The sequence below is a fragment of the Coloeus monedula genome (assembly GCF_965178545.1).
Source record: "Coloeus monedula genome assembly, chromosome: 8".
Lineage (NCBI taxonomy): Eukaryota > Metazoa > Chordata > Aves > Passeriformes > Corvidae > Coloeus > Coloeus monedula.
Window position 1 is genome coordinate 15,344,306 of NC_138788.1, and position 16,485 is coordinate 15,360,790.

Genomic DNA, 16,485 nt, shown 5'->3' on the forward strand with positions numbered 1-16,485 from the left:
AAACGGGGTTTTGGGCAAGTTGTACTGGCTGTTCTCATGTGGGAGCTAATCTGCAGTCAGTTTATGGGTAGGAAGAGGATAGTATATGAATGGAACTTCCTATACTTTCTATATACAAATATATAGACAATTATATATAAACTTTCCTATACAATTGAAACAAATTCTGTGGTTTTACAAATGGACTTTTTTCTTACTTATTGTTCCAATCGCTGTTGCTTTGTTGACTAATGTCAAAATACATTTGTGGCTTAAAATCGCAGCAACTGATGTTCAGTCCACGCCAGTTTTGTCTTCTGGTTATTGTAATACAAATACTCCAGCATTTAATGGAAAAGATGGCATTATAAGCACAGAATTAATTTTCAGTTGTCTTTCTATCTACTGTCTGTGTATCTTCTGACTGCATTATTATATCTTCCTATAAAGATTTTTGAAATACGGGAACCGAGAGAAGATGGCGCAGGAGCTGAAGTTTGGTGATATTGTGGAGCGACATCTTATAGATGGTGACATCGTCTTGTTCAACCGGCAGCCCTCTCTGCACAAGCTGAGCATCATGGCTCACATTGTGAGTGCACACAGGCTAGCACAGAGATGGTGCAGCCCACAATATTAGGCACTTGACCTTTATGGTGTTTCTGTCTTACACGAGCAAAAATAAACAGCTCCTGCTGAAACAGTTGGTACAGCAAGGAGGAATGCAGTGCACTTGGACCTGTGCATGGGAATTGATGTGTACCTGGGCAGGATGTGTGCACACTTCTGCTAAGAGCTATAATTGACCTAGCTGTCTATACTTCTTGTGTGAGCATTTCATTTTTGTGGAGTTGATGTGATCTTTACAAAGCACATTGTCTTTTACACTTTTTATAAATGAAAATTATTAGCTGCGTTTCTATAATATAATGTGAGTATGATTTCTGTCGGGTCCTGATTGAGTTAAATCCTATAATCAGGAATTTTGGCTCATGTCTGTAATATAAAGATAACGTCTGCAAGGAAGCACTGACTTCTTTAGCCATGCCCAACTGTGTGTGCATCTTTCGTGGCTTTTTTCCTTTTCCAGGCTAGAGTAAAACCTCACAGGACATTCAGGTTCAATGAATGTGTCTGTACACCCTACAATGCAGACTTTGATGGAGATGAGATGAACCTTCACCTTCCTCAGACAGAAGAAGCAAAAGCAGAAGCACTTGTTTTAATGGGGGTAGGTTGATAAAATGCTCACGTTGGGACTTTGCTGGTGATGGATGGCTTCAGCCCTTTAGTTCTTAACTTGCATGTGAAATCTGAAATACTATCTAGGTTACTGGGTGGGGATAATTTACAACTTTGGAGCTGCCTGAAGATTCTGCAAAGGGACTTCAGAATTAGGACTGTTGCACACTGGTAGTCTCATGGCCTTAGGTTTAACATCTGTGGAAAATCCAGTGGTTTTAAGATGTCATCGTTATGTTTCTGCCTGACTGTCCTTAGCGATTGCCACCAGGCTAGGGTGGCTCTGTTACCAGCAGATAAATCATTTGCTTCTGGTCAGACAGCCTGGGAATTGCAGACAGACAGACCAGCTGGAAATGAGGCGGTGATACTGGGCTTGTACTGGAGAAGGCAGGAGACAGTAGGCTCATAGGGCAGGGTGAAAAAAAGGGAGAAGGGAGGATAGATAAATAGGGATCTGATGGTTGCAAGCTTTGATCAGTGGTGTGACAGTAGCACCAAGCTGAGGGTTTACCAATCCATTGCTCCTTTAGGCATTACCAAATGCCACTGCTATTTCAGATGTCCCCATACAATTGTTGGCTGCAGTATTTAGGGGCTCACTGAACTGATTTGTGAGGTTAAAAAACACCCCCAGCGATTCAGGTCTGTGTGGGCTTGTGTTCAACTTCTCCATAGGTGGGGATGATTAACTGGAGCATTAGTTTGAGTAAAACATGAGAACATGGGGCTAGAGGTGGCTTGATTGTTACCCATCAGAAAGGACCACACAGCTTGGAATATTCCAGTAGACCCCTGTAGCGAGTGTAACATCTCTTGTTCTCCCCTGTTCTCAAAGCTAGCTTGTGTTCCTTTCCCTGTCCCTACCAAAACATATCAAGTTGTTTGCCACTTCTGCTTTGGAAACAGAATATGTTTCCAAATATATATTCTAATAATTTGCAGTAACTTTCCTCAGACTATTCCTTAACTGTCAGTAGATGTTCATGGACTGAAGTGAACTGAAACTTCTGGTTTATTTCGTCTGTTGTTTTGAAGAAAGCTGTAGTTTGATTTAGAATAAGCTTTGACCATTTCACCATAAAATAAATGTCTTCAATGATAAGTTCCCTTTTGAATAGCAAATGGAGTATCAGTGTCTTCAAATGCATAATTTTTTTTGTGTCATGCAGACTAAAGCAAACTTGGTAACACCAAGAAATGGAGAACCTCTTATTGCTGCTATTCAAGATTTCCTCACGGGTGTGTATGAGCTTATTTCAGAACTGTGTGATCTCACAATTGTTCCTTCAGAATCACTTGCATTTTTTCAGGATTTTTCTATGTTAATTAAAAGCTTTCTCCTTTCACAAGTCAAAGTGACATGAAATAAGGCCATTGTTTACCTGAAATAAAAGTATGTTCTCAGGGTAACTTCTGATGCTGTCTGCCTTTGTTACTGCAGTTATTACTACCTTTGAGTGTATTATGCTTTGCTTTTCTGCGAGTGACTATCTGGGATCTTTGTCTGTTTTAGGTAGATGATGTAAACTGCTTATGATTATGGTAGAGGAGTTGATTTCACTCAATAAAAATTAATTTTAACCTACAGTATGTACCTTCAATTTCTTTTTAGGAAATGTTAAATGAACGTGAGGAAGAAAGGGTATAAAAATAAATGGCAAGGCTTTATTTCACTGGTGGAATAGAGTCTGAGAGCAAGAGAGTAGGTTATAGAAATAAACTATTTCTAATTTTTCGATGTTTAATGTAGAGCAATTAAAAAAATTATGGAAAGGACTTACAACTGAAGCTGTCTAAACTATTGTCATTTAGCTTAGTAAGTACCTGACTAGTATTAGAATAAAATAATTGACACTGAATATGCAATAGCTTTTAAATTGAATCTAAGTTTAGTCTGTCATAATACTTTTTTCGTTCCAGGTGCCTATCTTCTTACATTAAAAGATACCTTTTTTGATCGAGCCAAAGCTTGTCAAATTATTGCTTCTATCCTGGTTGGCAAGGATGAAAAGATCAAAGTTCGTCTTCCACCCCCAGCAATTCTAAAGGTGTGTCAACTATTTTTTTCGTGTTACTAAGACTTTCTCTATTGTTTGTTCTTGACCCATGGTGATGTTATATGACTCTTCAAACTCCTATAATTTTAAACCAAAGGTACTTTATAAAGAAGTAATTATAAATGTTGCAACCTCTTTGAGAAATGAAATGACAGCAGCAGCAGCATCTTTGGGTTTTTCCCCTTTTCTAATCAGAAAGGGGAACATGACAGTAAGAGGGAGCAATGAGCACATTTTTCGGAATGCATACACATACATACCCTGTTGTAAAGGATAACCATTCAGCAATCAGGGGTTTAAATCTATAAAAGTGCATAATATTTTTCAAAGGAATGCTGCTATGCACTTCTGCAAGTGCAGTTCTCTATAGACAGGGTCTGTATATAAAACAATTTTACAATTAAATTATTGCTTGCTCTTTTTCTGTAGTTGTAGCATAAACTTGTAATCTTAATTCTTCTCCTCTTTCTCTCAGCCTGTAACACTCTGGACAGGAAAACAGGTTTTCAGCCTCATTCTCAAACCCAGTGATGATTGTCCTGTAAAAGCCAACCTACGAACAAAGGGCAAACAGTATTGTGGCAAAGGGGAGGACCTGTGTTACAATGATTCTTGTGAGTGATGCTTCTAAAGCCTTGTTTTGGAAGTCTTCAAAGAAGTAGAAATTGTTGAGCTCACTGTAGGTGTTGAAGCAGTATTTCACATAAGTGTTCTGGAAATGAAACCTAAAATGTTGCAGTTTTTCTCAAGAGTTGAAGTCATGCTAAACGTGTTTTCTTAAACTAAAATGTCTTTTGTATGATGCTCAGCTTGTCATGATGCTAACTTAGTGTTTGAAGGTGAGAGAGAGAAAACCAAAGCTTAGGGGGTGGTTGTACAGAGGTCAAATGGAAAAATTTAGTCTCTTAAGTGGGGGTAGTAATACAGGGATTAGAAGTCAAACACTGAAAGGAATTAGAATATGCAGGGAAGATAGAAATCCCTAGGATATCAAGCCATGTATGTCCTTCCAGTTAGGGAAGTCAGTGGCAGATGGAATGCAAAGCACCATGGTTTAAAAGGCTGTAGGAGATGAGCAAGACTTAGCTTATAATTAATTTAACATTCGTGGGGTGACTTGGACAGGAACTTGAGCAGGCAGGGTTAGGCTGGTTGCTTGCTGCTCAGAAGTGTAAGTTGAGGAACAATGGATTTATATTAATTCTGTCATGCAAAATTGCCTCAAGAAAGAATTTCCCAGTTAGCACTCAAGTCCCCTCTACAGCAGACTGAGTGATTTCTGTAGATGAAAGAACCACTCTGTGCTGTGAAGTTGGTTGTAAACATGGCTGAAAAATTTTTTTCAGCTTCTAAATATTGTAGGACAAAAGGCCACAAAGCAATCCTGCTCACACTCCTGTGAACATGAGGCATCTTTATTTCACAGTCTATTCATTTTAGAAAATGTGGGAAGATTTTCAGCTTCCTGAGTTTGACAGGAGCACGTGAATATGGAAAACTTTTAGATTTCATTGTTGGCTGTGTTCAGTTCTCTGAAAAAAAAAGAAGATTTCTGATGGTGTAGTAATTATCTTTAGAAAGTTCTCTGCAAATTCTCAAAAGTCTCAAGAAAACCTGGTATCGTGTTTTGATTTGATATAATAAGTGATAGCGCAGTTACTTGTGCTTCAAGGAGATGATACCTAAATTCACGTTGAAAATATTGAGCATGGACAGAGCTTTTATTTAAGAATTCTCTCCATAAGTGATTACCAGTGGTTAGTGAATGTTTTAGAAAACTGGTGATTACCAGTGGTTAGTGAATGTTTTAGAAAACTGGTGAATTCTTTTTGCCTTTTCATTTCTAGATGTCACAATTCAAAACAGTGAGTTAATGAGTGGCAGTATGGACAAAGGAACATTGGGGTCAGGATCCAAGAACAACATCTTCTACATCTTGCTGAGAGACTGGGGCCAGGTGGAAGCTGCAGATGCCATGTCACGTCTGGCCAGACTTGCTCCAGTCTATCTTTGTAAGTACATTTCTTTGGAAAGTAGTACTTTAATGCAGAAATAGGGAGCAAGCAAGATTTCTGCTTCAAATATGACATGTTGTGCTTTAAAAAAAATAACCTAGTTTTGAAGCTGGCAGACAGTGAAAAAACTTACTGTTTATGAAGTGCTTGTGATGGTCACATGATGGGAGGTGAAATTGCAAGTTCCCAATAACAGTTCCTGGTTTTAATTTGTTTTCTCTATATGAGATTGAGCTATCAAAATAATTTATTTTCTTTTTAATAATAGCTAATCGTGGCTTTTCAATTGGAATTGGTGATGTAACCCCTGGGCAGGGCCTGCTAAAAGCTAAGTATGAACTCCTGAATGCTGGCTATAAGAAATGTGATGAGTATATTGAAGCTCTCAACACTGGCAAACTACAGCAGCAGCCTGGTTGTACTGCAGAAGAGACACTAGAGGTAAACCTTTTTATTTAGATCATTTTATTTAGATCATCCATTTTGAGTAGAGACTTCACAAATACATTCATGTACATTGTGATGTCTAAAGTTCTCTTCTGAAACCTAAAAATACAAGCAAATACAGTCCCTAGGCATGCAACTTGAGCCAAGTCTATATAGACTTTAAGGTGCTTATATGCATCTAAAAATGTTAGCTAAACACATAACAGCTGAGATCCTCCAGGGTGTATTGGGGCGATACAAGGGAATCGAATTATGCAAGTAATTGGAACGGAGTTGATTATATTGATCAAGATTTTTGTGGTTATCTTTCATGTAGCACAGTGTGACTTAGAACTTAGTGCAGTGCTCAATTTGGCTGAAGTTTTTGCTGCTGCCAAGACATTGTCATGTTCCTGGATACCCCTGTCTTATCCCAACAAAGACATATTCTGCAGCAAACTGGAAGTTAGGCAAGCTAAAATTTAAAACTGTTCTACCTGAAGCAACAAGGGGGTTTCTTTGTCTTTACTGTATTTTGAATTCCCTTTGACTAGTGAAGGTGTTGCTGGGAGTGATAGAGTTCTGTTTGTTTAAGTGCTTTTTGGCTGTATTTCAGGCTTTAATCCTTAAAGAACTGTCTGTTATCAGAGATCATGCTGGCAGTGCCTGTCTCAGAGAACTGGACAAGAGCAACAGTCCCCTGATCATGGCTCTCTGTGGTTCTAAAGGTAGGGATAGCTGAACTTGGCATGTAGGTTGCTCACTCAGTCACTTCTGTGACAATGACTTGTTCCATCTTTATAGCTTGTATTATTCTGTCAGTTGTGCAAGTTCATGTCATAGTTTTTTTAAGTGGCTCAGTAAGTACAGGTTGGGTATAGTTAGTTAAAACCAAGTTGATGTTCTGGTATTTTTGCATCTTAAATTTTAGTACAAGTTGGAAAACATCTTGTTGGAACTTTGGATGTTCTTAGGACTTGAACGAATTAATCAGTAAAAAGTTTTCAGTTGTGTTTCTACTTCAAGTATTTATATCACATAGAAAAATCAACTGCAAATGATACACTCAGAATTAGAACTAACATTTCCTAGAATTGTGGAGTTATTTGGAAGGGAGTTTAAAGATCATCTAGTTCCAACCCCACTGCCATGGGTTGGGACACCTTCCACCAGACCAGGATGGGGCATTCACAGCTCTCTGAGCAATTTGTTCCAGTGCCTCATCATCCTCATAATAAAGAGTTTCTTCCTGATGTCTGATCTTACCCTGCCCTCTGTCAGTAATTCCCCCTGTTCTACACTACATGCCCTTGTGTAAAGTCCCTGTCTTGTCTTTCTTTTAGTCCCTCTTTAGGTACTGGAAGGTGCTATAAGGTCTCTCAAATTCTTGTCTGAGCTTTCATTTGTTTCCTGTAAGAATTTGAAGAAATCACTTAACCTTTTGCCTTTTTTAGCTGTCTAATAAATTGTGGAATGCCTCATAGTGGTGACATGGTGTGTTCTAAAGAAATACTAAAATCTAAGAAGAGTAATATCTTAACTGTATAATTTTTGTGGAGGTGATGGAGAAGCATTGTTTGCAAACATATTCAGCAGATAAAACTTCTGAGTTAGTGACTTAATTCGTTCTAGGAGTCCTGGTAGGTACTGAACCCTTTATGAAAAATATTGTAAAACAAACCAGGATAATATAAGGACTGGAATCAAATAATGGTGGCATGAATGTCTATGACCCAAAGGAAAAAAAAATGAAAAGTTGGCTGTATCATAGACTTAATTGTCAGCCTTTGCACAAATGCTGAAATGAACAGGACGAGTAACAGAAAAGCTTCTCTAACTCTCTTGCAGCTCTGTTTTGTTGAGCAATTATGAGGCTGAATAATAGATCTTCATGGAAGTGAAAGTAGCTCATCAGGGAAGCAGTGTATTCCTCATTTATGAGTGAGGGGCTTTCTTTTCCTTTCTGTCTTTTCAGGCTCCTTCATTAACATATCCCAGATGATTGCTTGTGTAGGTCAGCAGGCTATCAGTGGGTCCCGCGTTCCTGACGGGTTTGAGAACAGATCCTTGCCTCACTTTGAGAAGCATTCTAAGGTAATTCTGTACACTTACAGCAAACTGTGAAGGGAAGTGAAACAAGTTTCCTTAAGGCATTTTGAGAAGGATGCATGATAAAATCTGTTGTCATGATATGCTGAAGGAAAAGGATCAGATATGGTCAGTGTAAAATGTTTTGTGTGATTTGGGAGTTAACAACAGTGTTCTGAATTGCTACAGGATGTCTAGTTAGCTTGACTATTTACAGCTAAGCCTTCCTTTAGCCTTTCTAATTTAGAAAATTAAAGTGAGGTGATGATACATTTTTTGTTCTCTTGAGAGTCCTAAAAATAATATGTCAAAGTTTCTCTTTGGTGTAAAGTTTGACTGCACTAATACTTTTCAGGAAAACTGCTGAATGTATGTTGGTATTTTTAAACAGGTGAGATATGCCAGATAAACCATTTGGGAGTCTGGCTTTTCTTTTTCCACCAGGATAGGTATCACAGGTTACTCTCAGTGTTTCACATTTCAGTTCTGTCCTACATGAAGCAATAATGGGTCTCATGCATTTGTTCTTATAATTCAGTGACTTCAATTTTTTTTAAAGTGCTATTTGAAATCTAAGGAACAGTAAAGAAGGTTCTAGGTATAAGCCCATAGTCTAATTAGTGTGTTAGCTAAGTCTCAGATGTTATCTGTGGCACCTGTGTTTGTCACTGAATTCCAAATTTCAACTTTCGAGTTCTGTAACATACTGAATAAATAGAAAAAGAAGCAATACTACATGGTTTAGATGAGAAGATAAAATTTAGCTCTAGCTTTTTTTCTAATTTAGAAAGCATTACCTGTTAAATAACAACAAAAAGGGATTTTTGACTTGAAGGCTTCAAGTCAAAATTGCTGCGTAAATTTCATTGGCAAGAACTTTCCTCAGGGGTGAGGGCAAATCATTCCAAAAATCAATTTTATACATATCTCCAGTAATATTTTTTCTGGATTCCTTAGTCTTCAGCAAATAGCTTTGCACTACTATAATAAAATGAACATTCTTAATTGCCTTTTCAATTTTTGCAAGTTTAAGGGAGTCTGAAGTGTTGGTGTAGTGTTTGAGAGGAATAGCTTGAAGTGTGACAGGGTTTGCAGAAGGAAGGAGAAAGTGTTAAATTAGTTTGGAAGAACTAGCCAAGGGTTTCTGAAACCTTTATTTGCATCTAAAATTACAAACATGGAACTTGAGAGCTAAGCAGAGCTGAGATCAGTGTTAGTGAGGGTGTTGGCTAATTTTCAGAATTTAGATGACATGCATCATGCTTTTCTGTAACATACAGAACATACATTGCATTTTAACTGTGTTTTTCCCACTCTTCCCTGCAGCTCCCTGCAGCAAAAGGCTTTGTTGCTAACAGCTTCTATTCTGGGTTGACTCCCACTGAATTTTTTTTCCATACAATGGCTGGTCGTGAAGGTTTGGTTGATACAGCTGTAAAAACAGCTGAAACTGGATATATGCAGGTAACTGTCAGCAGAGTGAAGGTTCATCAATCTTGAAAAATGTGGATATTTCTCATGTGTATGCTGAGGTGATGGATCAGGGGGAAGTGCAAACACTCTGTGTGTGTGTTTTCAATGTAACAGAGTAATTTATACTGTAAAATGCGTGGCTTGGTCTGATCTCCAGGAGGTGTGGAGTTTGCAAATGAGACCTCAGCCACTGATACGGTAACATGCTTGTATTAAGCTGTTTCCTCTCGAATATGGGTCGTAAAAGTCCTTGTTCTGTGCAGTTGTTGAGGACTACCTTCTGTGTAGCGTGTTTGCAAAAGTGATGTGAGTGATGACAGAAACGCAGCTACAGCTCCCTTGCAGTGTCTGGTCTCTCTAGGTAAGAGGCACCTTGGCCATATAGACTTAGACTGGTTCTGGAAGATTTTAGTGTCTTTGGCTGTACCTCCTGTGCAAATAAATGTCCCTCCAACAAAGATTCTTGCTATTATGTGCAGTCTTAAGACTTCCGTTCTAACATTTAAGTACTGTTCAAAGTATAGCCCTCCTCCCAGTGTAACAGGCAGTGGAAAAGCCAAGATAATTTGGGGCTGGGAACACATTCCAAGATACACAAGTAACTGTACAAAGACAGAACAAACCCTCCTTTTGGAGTGGGTGATTAATTGAACCATTTGTCTCCAAAACTAATGGAATAATCTTGGCATGTGTGCAAGTATTTACAAATGTATATAAATACAATAAGCAACCTGCAAAATATTTTTCATCTTCAACTTTCTTCCTATATGAATGAAATGTAACTCTTGGACTTTGGAATTAAAAAAAAAAATATCTTAGCATTTATTTTATCTTACCTTTTTTCTTGCCAGTGAGAAAACAATACCAATTTATAAGCTAGTTTAGGTGATCTAATTTGCTTTTGTGGAACAATGAAATCCATCGTTCAAGTAAAAATGTTTTTCACCTAAAATGTTTCATAGCATGCTTTCTTTTTGGGATGCAAAGAAAGATGGTAGTTAAGGGATTTCCCAATATAAGGAGTTAATGTAAGAAAAGCAGATAACCCAGACAGAAAAATAGCTTTGGCAGATGACCTTTATGGTTTTTGTCAGTGAAAACAATCGTTGAGTGGTTCTGCTTCCATACACAAAAAGTATTGTATCCCTTGAGAAATAAACCTGCTTGGAAGAATATGAGTATTATGTCCCAAAAAACCCATATAAATCCCTCAAACTACAGTAGGTTCTTGCAGCTATTTAGGTCATTAGCTTTCATGGAATTCTAAATGTGGAGTATTGTGTTGTTGCTTGAAATTTTGTTGACTTTTATGTTCTGTGAAATCTACAGTAAAGCCTTAGGGGTAATGTATGATTTAAAATAGGTTTTCATGCCTGCTCATCACTGTGTCAGATTTATTTCCAGGGTCCAGTTTCTGTACTTCTTGTAATGCAAATCAACAGCTATTTTTAAAAAGATCTGTTTTACTTTCCGTGTACTTTTGGTTTTTTCCCTTCAGAGACGTCTGGTAAAATCCCTTGAAGATCTTTGCTCACAGTATGATTTAACAGTCAGAAGTTCTACAGGTGACATTATACAGTTTATTTATGGAGGAGATGGCTTGGATCCTGCAGCTATGGAAGGGAAGGATGAACCACTGGAATTCAAGAGAGTTCTAGACAATATCAGGGTAAGGATTGCTGAAATCCTTTTTGGAAATGTGAAAATACTATTAAGCATGGAGGAGAAAGTAGTAAATGATGGGGGAAATTGTTTCACTTGAAGTATTTATTTTCAAATTGCCTTTTTTGAATGGTCCTGGTCAGTGTTTGAGCATGTGTGTTCTAAGAGTAACAGATATTTTTTGCAGTGGAACAGACCAGTTTGTGTACAGAGACCAAACTGTGTGTAAGCTGTGAAAAGTAAAATTTCTTTCCGTGCTTGAACATAGTTTTAGGGCCTAATATCCAACTCACTAGATAAATTACTACTGGCTTATTTGGGTACCAGTTTGGTACATTGCACAAAATAATTCTCTATTAAATCAAGACATGGATGTTCTTTGAGTTGAACTTGGCTGATGGTTGTTCAATAATACTGTGATCTTTGAAGACCTGTATTGTTTAGTTTTGGTTTTGTGGTTGGTTGGTTGGTGTGTCATGGCCCCCTTCCCTCAGAGAAAAGCCTTTTGCTGAAATAACTGTTCAGCTTTCTGTAATGTGAGTGTAATAAATGGATAGAACTAGAAATGTCTGGGTGTATACCTTCAGATTTGCAGAAATAAGTAGAAGTGGATGTGGCCCTTCTTTTCACAGTAGTCTGATATAGTATAGTAAACCAAAACCAACCCAACAGAAAACCCCATTAAACAAACTACACAACCAAAACTAAAGAATGTTGTTAATCAGTTCTACATGTCTGTATTCTGTGTCTTTGCAATGGAGTTTTTGTGCATATGCTGTCTGTGAAGAAGTCATGTTTTTTCCTGTTAAGGCTGTCTATCCATGCAGAAGTGAACCAGCCCTTAGCAAAAATGAATTGGTGTTAACATCCGAGTCCATCATGAAGAAGAATGAATTTCTTTGCTGCCAAGACAGTTTTCTGCAGGTAATTATCTCACTTCCTTATCACACTGTGCTTAACTTTTCCTTATAAATGAAGAATAGGACTTCAGCCTGTCTGGAGACTACTTACACATCTTTTAAGGATGAGTGAAGGTTCATGTGATTGCTTTCACTTTGAGTTATAAAATTCAATTTGTTTGAAAGAGCATTGGGCAATTTTAATATTTATGAGAGCAGCCATTCTCAAGACTTCCTTGAGAATCACTGGTCAAAACTGTGGAATTAACCTGCCTGTAGAATTAACCTTGCCTTCATATAAAGCTGTTACCTTGATGAACCTTCTGATTCTGATTACTGGCAGTGATGAGAACAAGATGAATTTAATGACCTATAGATGAATTTAATGACCTTTTAATAGATCAGAGTGTTTCAGAGAACAAGGTAAACCTGAATTGCACTTCCATTCCTAGAGTGGAGTTGAAAAAATAGCTATATCCATATTTGAAATACACTCTAAATCTTAACTGCAAGTCTGAAGGAAAAGAAATCAAATAGTTTAATATCAGGGTTTGCGGATAAAGTTATTTGAAGTATACATCTTTTAAATCATATCATGAAAATCTAAATAATGGTTACTAATTTCAGAAGCACAGATATGGCTACATCACCTTAGTGATAATTAGCTTGACTTAAGATTTTTAAGTTTTAGATAGTTACGTTTTCTTCTTTCCTTTTTTTTTTCTGTTCATCCTTGAAGACTTTAACTGAGACAGGTTATGAAAAATATAATGAGGTAATCGTAGCATGTGTGTGCACTGTGTGAGCATTAATGTTAGTGCTTTTTAGCTAAAGATGTGTGTATAGTGCTAAAGTAATTGGTTAGCATATATACATTACTGCTTGTTAAATTATGACATAGGTGTTCATCACAATTATTTAACTTTTTTAATGTGGAAACGGTGACACATTAATTAATACCCATTACTAAATTCAAGGATTTTGAGGAAGCTTTCTTTCAGTGCTTGACTCTTCTTTCTAAAATTCATTCTTTCAGTCTCTAGGGATATTAGCATGTTTTTCTGGTGTTTTCCTATTCATTCCTCCACTTTTCCATTCCAGAACAGAGATGCTTCTTAGTGCTGTTATTTTAGCAGGAGGTTCCTGTAATGAGCTTACCCACTCTAGTCTGGAACAGAGTGTGTCTAAATAGTCTCTTCCAAACAGACAGCATTCATTCTTCCTACACTCTGCCCTCGCTGGACGGAATTCAGCTGATGAAAAAGCAGATTGTTGGCTGGCAGAGTTTCAATGTTGAAAGTGTAAATGTTTTAACATATTTGAGTATATTAAGGTACAGGTGAAGGGAAATTTATTTTTCTTCTGGTTGTAAATGGGGGAAGTCCTTAAAAACCCTCACAGTTTAAAAAAAAAAGCCAGTAATTTTTATGTGGGTTTATTTGAGACATCAGGAGTTTTGGGAATGTGGTGCAAACACAGAAAAAGCTCAGCACACAACCTGTCAGTGCTGCCATATGCAGAGTTGACCTCCTGGGTCTGCTGGAACTGGAGCAGATTTTGGCTGAATCTCATGACATTGTCTGTGCCACTGTGCATTTCAGTGGCTTCTTCACTGCAAGGATTGCAATGGGAGCAGTGCTTCAGGTGTATAAATGATCCCACTCACTTGGGTGCTGGGGCAAGCCCTGGGTGAGCATGGCCTATACCCTGAACTGCCCTTGACTAAACAGCAGCTCTGTAGGAGCTGACAAGGCCCATATTGAGACAGACCTTACTGAACCCATTTGGTGCCCTTTTGTTAATCTGGTCCAAAATAAGACTATGGATTTAGAAGGTGTGAAAAAAACCAATGTTTTTTTGAGTCCACTCCGGAAGTTACATAGCTGTGCTTATAGAGTAGAGTGTTGTATTAAAGATTTTAAGTCCTGAGAGAGAGAGACTCAGCAAAGAGTGAGCTACATTTTCATTCCATTTGCAGCATGAATTAATGCATAGTTTGGATAAACTGCCAACAGATACTTGAGAGTTGAGAAGAATAAGTAATTCCCTCCTTTAGGTCTTCTGCATGAGTAAAAATTTGACAATGAAAAATAAGTCTTCGGAGGTTTATCTTTCACCTTTTCTGACTCTGGTGTATGGAAATAATGTATCATTTGAATACCTTCTTCAGAATTATGTATAATAATTGATTTATTGTGTTGGAGTTGTTTGGATTTTTTTAAAGTACTTTGGAACTCAGGCACTGTCAAAGGGGAAAAGTCTTCTGCAAGTCCTGCAGTGTTCCTTTTTTATGTACCTGTAGTAAAAACATTAACTTCTCTAATACCGTATTATTGCTTAAACACTTATTTTAGGAAATAAACCACATTATCAATTTTATGCAATTATTTTGGGGTCAAAAGCCTTTAAAATGTCCAGATATGTTATTTGTCAATAATGCTACTTACTGCAGGGCAAAAAAAAAGGGGCAAAAACATAAGAATGCATCCTGTCATCCAAGTGAAGAAGCAACTTTGAAGCATCCATTTCAGCAGCACTTCTGTTGTCTGTGCTTCCATTTGAACTTGCTTCTGGTATTCACAGAAAGTAATGTACTCTCTGGAAACACCTTGAATACCAGTAAGAATGCTGTTATTTTGAGAGCCTGAGAATTCTGTTAGGATGTAATAGAAGTGCTTTCATAATGATTTTATGAACTCAGTTTAAAAAAAAAAAAGCCAGTCAGATACTTACTCAATTTTGCAAGTAATTGTCAGTGCTCGGCTGCTGTGGTGGTTGCAAGGAGTCCAGTACCTAGTGCAGAAGAGGTGATATCATGTAACCATCACTCAGTCTGTCAGGTAGGACTAATGAGGTAGAAGGGGTTTAAAAGGACTCTAAAAAAATCAAACTGCTTCTCTGTGGAGCTTTGCTAAATCATTGTTGAAATAAATGGGAAGGATTTCCTCTTGCTTTTTGTTTATATTTTGGTTTTGATAACCCTGTGTTATAACAATGACTTGCACTGAGTCCACATCTGTGGAAGAGTTTAAGCATGGACCTCATATTTCATAACTTCTAGTGTACATGTCTATATCCAAAGTGTAATGACCAAATGATCTTTTATAGAGCACATGTTGGATATTTTTTTAACAGTATTGTTTCAGTTTATGTTCCAGTAAAGACTATGAGAACTTCTTTTGGGTAAGCCTGGTAAGAGAGTGAAAAGTTTATGTACTATGGTATGTTAAATGCAATTATCTGCAAGACCTCTCCACAGCATAGAGAAGTTATTCAAATTATATTAGGTAGACACCAACGTGTATAATAGTTTTGAGGTTTTTTTCTCACAAATAAAGTGCATCTGAGGTCTATACAGCAGATATACTTTATATACTTCCTCTCTTGCCAGTCTTCCATTTTGACTATTTTGAATACTGAGAAATGAGTGAGAATGTGTTCGTGTCAGTATCATCAAAAAATAAGGATTTTGAGTTGTGGGGTTTTTGAGTTTTTAAGTCAGTTTCAGTAAGTGGTGGGTAGGAAGGTAGGATCAACCCAAGTTGGGTATCTTCACCTGTCAGTGTGTGCTCAGGAAGGATGCTCTTATTCAGCATGGACAATATTCCTCATGTACTGCTACTGATTTGTGGCTACACGAGAGTGGATCTGGTTTGCTAAACTCAAGTGTATGTGTTTGTCTAAATTTTGATGTTCTTCTCTCCATATTGTGCATTATTAATTTATTGTAAATATTTGGAGCTTTAAGTAAGTAACTTAGTGTTGAAGACTTCAATATGGAGACCATGTCTTTGCTTACTGTGGCTTTAATGTGATTTCAGGAAATTAAAAAATTCATCAAAGGTGTTTCTGAGAAGATAAAAAAAACTAGGGACAAGTATGGAATTAATGACAATGGCACAACAGAGGTAAATAGTTTCAATGGGGTAATGATGTAGTTCTTTACAATCTTCTTAAGTTGTTGCTTTTCCAACTATTCCTTTCTCTTTTCAGCCAAGAGTTTTATATCAGTTGGACAGGATTACTCCAACACAATTAGAGAAATTTCTAGAGACTTGTAGAGACAAATACATGAGGTGAGTGTTTACCCTGCTGTGTTCTCAATGCTGTTTTGTTGGTAACATAGGGGTGTATTTTGCTGTTTTTACTGTATGACTGTTGGTTCTGTTGGGAATGTAGTACAAGGAATTAGAAACAATTGCTCCAATAACATAAACATTGCAAGACAAAGGTAGGATGCCATAAAAAAAAAGGCATCCCTGTCTACAGGTGGGCTTGTTAAAGCAGAAATGAGTCTTGTACTAAAAGTTCTAGAGGTCTGACAGGTGGGGTTTTTACATTTGTCTTGAGTCAAAATCAGATTCTTTCATAAACAGACTATCTTTGGTATCCTTTTACATTGTAGAAAAAATGCTTTATGTTTCATTTTATGTTTCTTGAATATGCCGTTATCTGCTTGTGTTTAAGCACATTCCTTCTGAAATAATAGTAATCATACCAAGAGGCACAGTTTTAGGCTTTTGCTACTCACTACTTAAATCCACAGACTCTGTTTTGGCAGCAGACTCTGGTAAAAGCCAAAAGTTATAGGATTCAGAGTAAGGGAGGATATTGTTCAAACACTTAACATTTTTACACCCA

General features: G+C 37.3%; 1 protein-coding gene across 4 annotated transcripts in view; it reads left to right on the top strand.

Moving 5' to 3' along the window:
* POLR3A (RNA polymerase III subunit A) overlaps nt 1–16,485 on the top strand; it is a 39,643-nt gene that overhangs the window by 7,930 nt on the left and 15,228 nt on the right. For 3 of the 4 annotated variants that reach the window (XM_082286127.1, XM_082286126.1, XM_082286128.1), the window contains exons 10-24: nt 430–571; nt 1,070–1,210; nt 2,394–2,463; nt 3,145–3,272; nt 3,757–3,895; nt 5,129–5,293; nt 5,565–5,737; nt 6,339–6,450; nt 7,698–7,816; nt 9,137–9,274; nt 10,782–10,952; nt 11,756–11,869; nt 12,584–12,619; nt 15,666–15,752; nt 15,838–15,920. In XM_082286127.1, coding sequence (XP_082142253.1) covers nt 430–571; nt 1,070–1,210; nt 2,394–2,463; nt 3,145–3,272; nt 3,757–3,895; nt 5,129–5,293; nt 5,565–5,737; nt 6,339–6,450; nt 7,698–7,816; nt 9,137–9,274; nt 10,782–10,952; nt 11,756–11,869; nt 12,584–12,619; nt 15,666–15,752; nt 15,838–15,920 — 1,818 coding nt within the window. The remainder of the gene's footprint in view (nt 1–429; nt 572–1,069; nt 1,211–2,393; nt 2,464–3,144; nt 3,273–3,756; nt 3,896–5,128; nt 5,294–5,564; nt 5,738–6,338; nt 6,451–7,697; nt 7,817–9,136; nt 9,275–10,781; nt 10,953–11,755; nt 11,870–12,583; nt 12,620–15,665; nt 15,753–15,837; nt 15,921–16,485) is intronic. The other variant, XM_082286129.1, reaches the window with a different exon arrangement.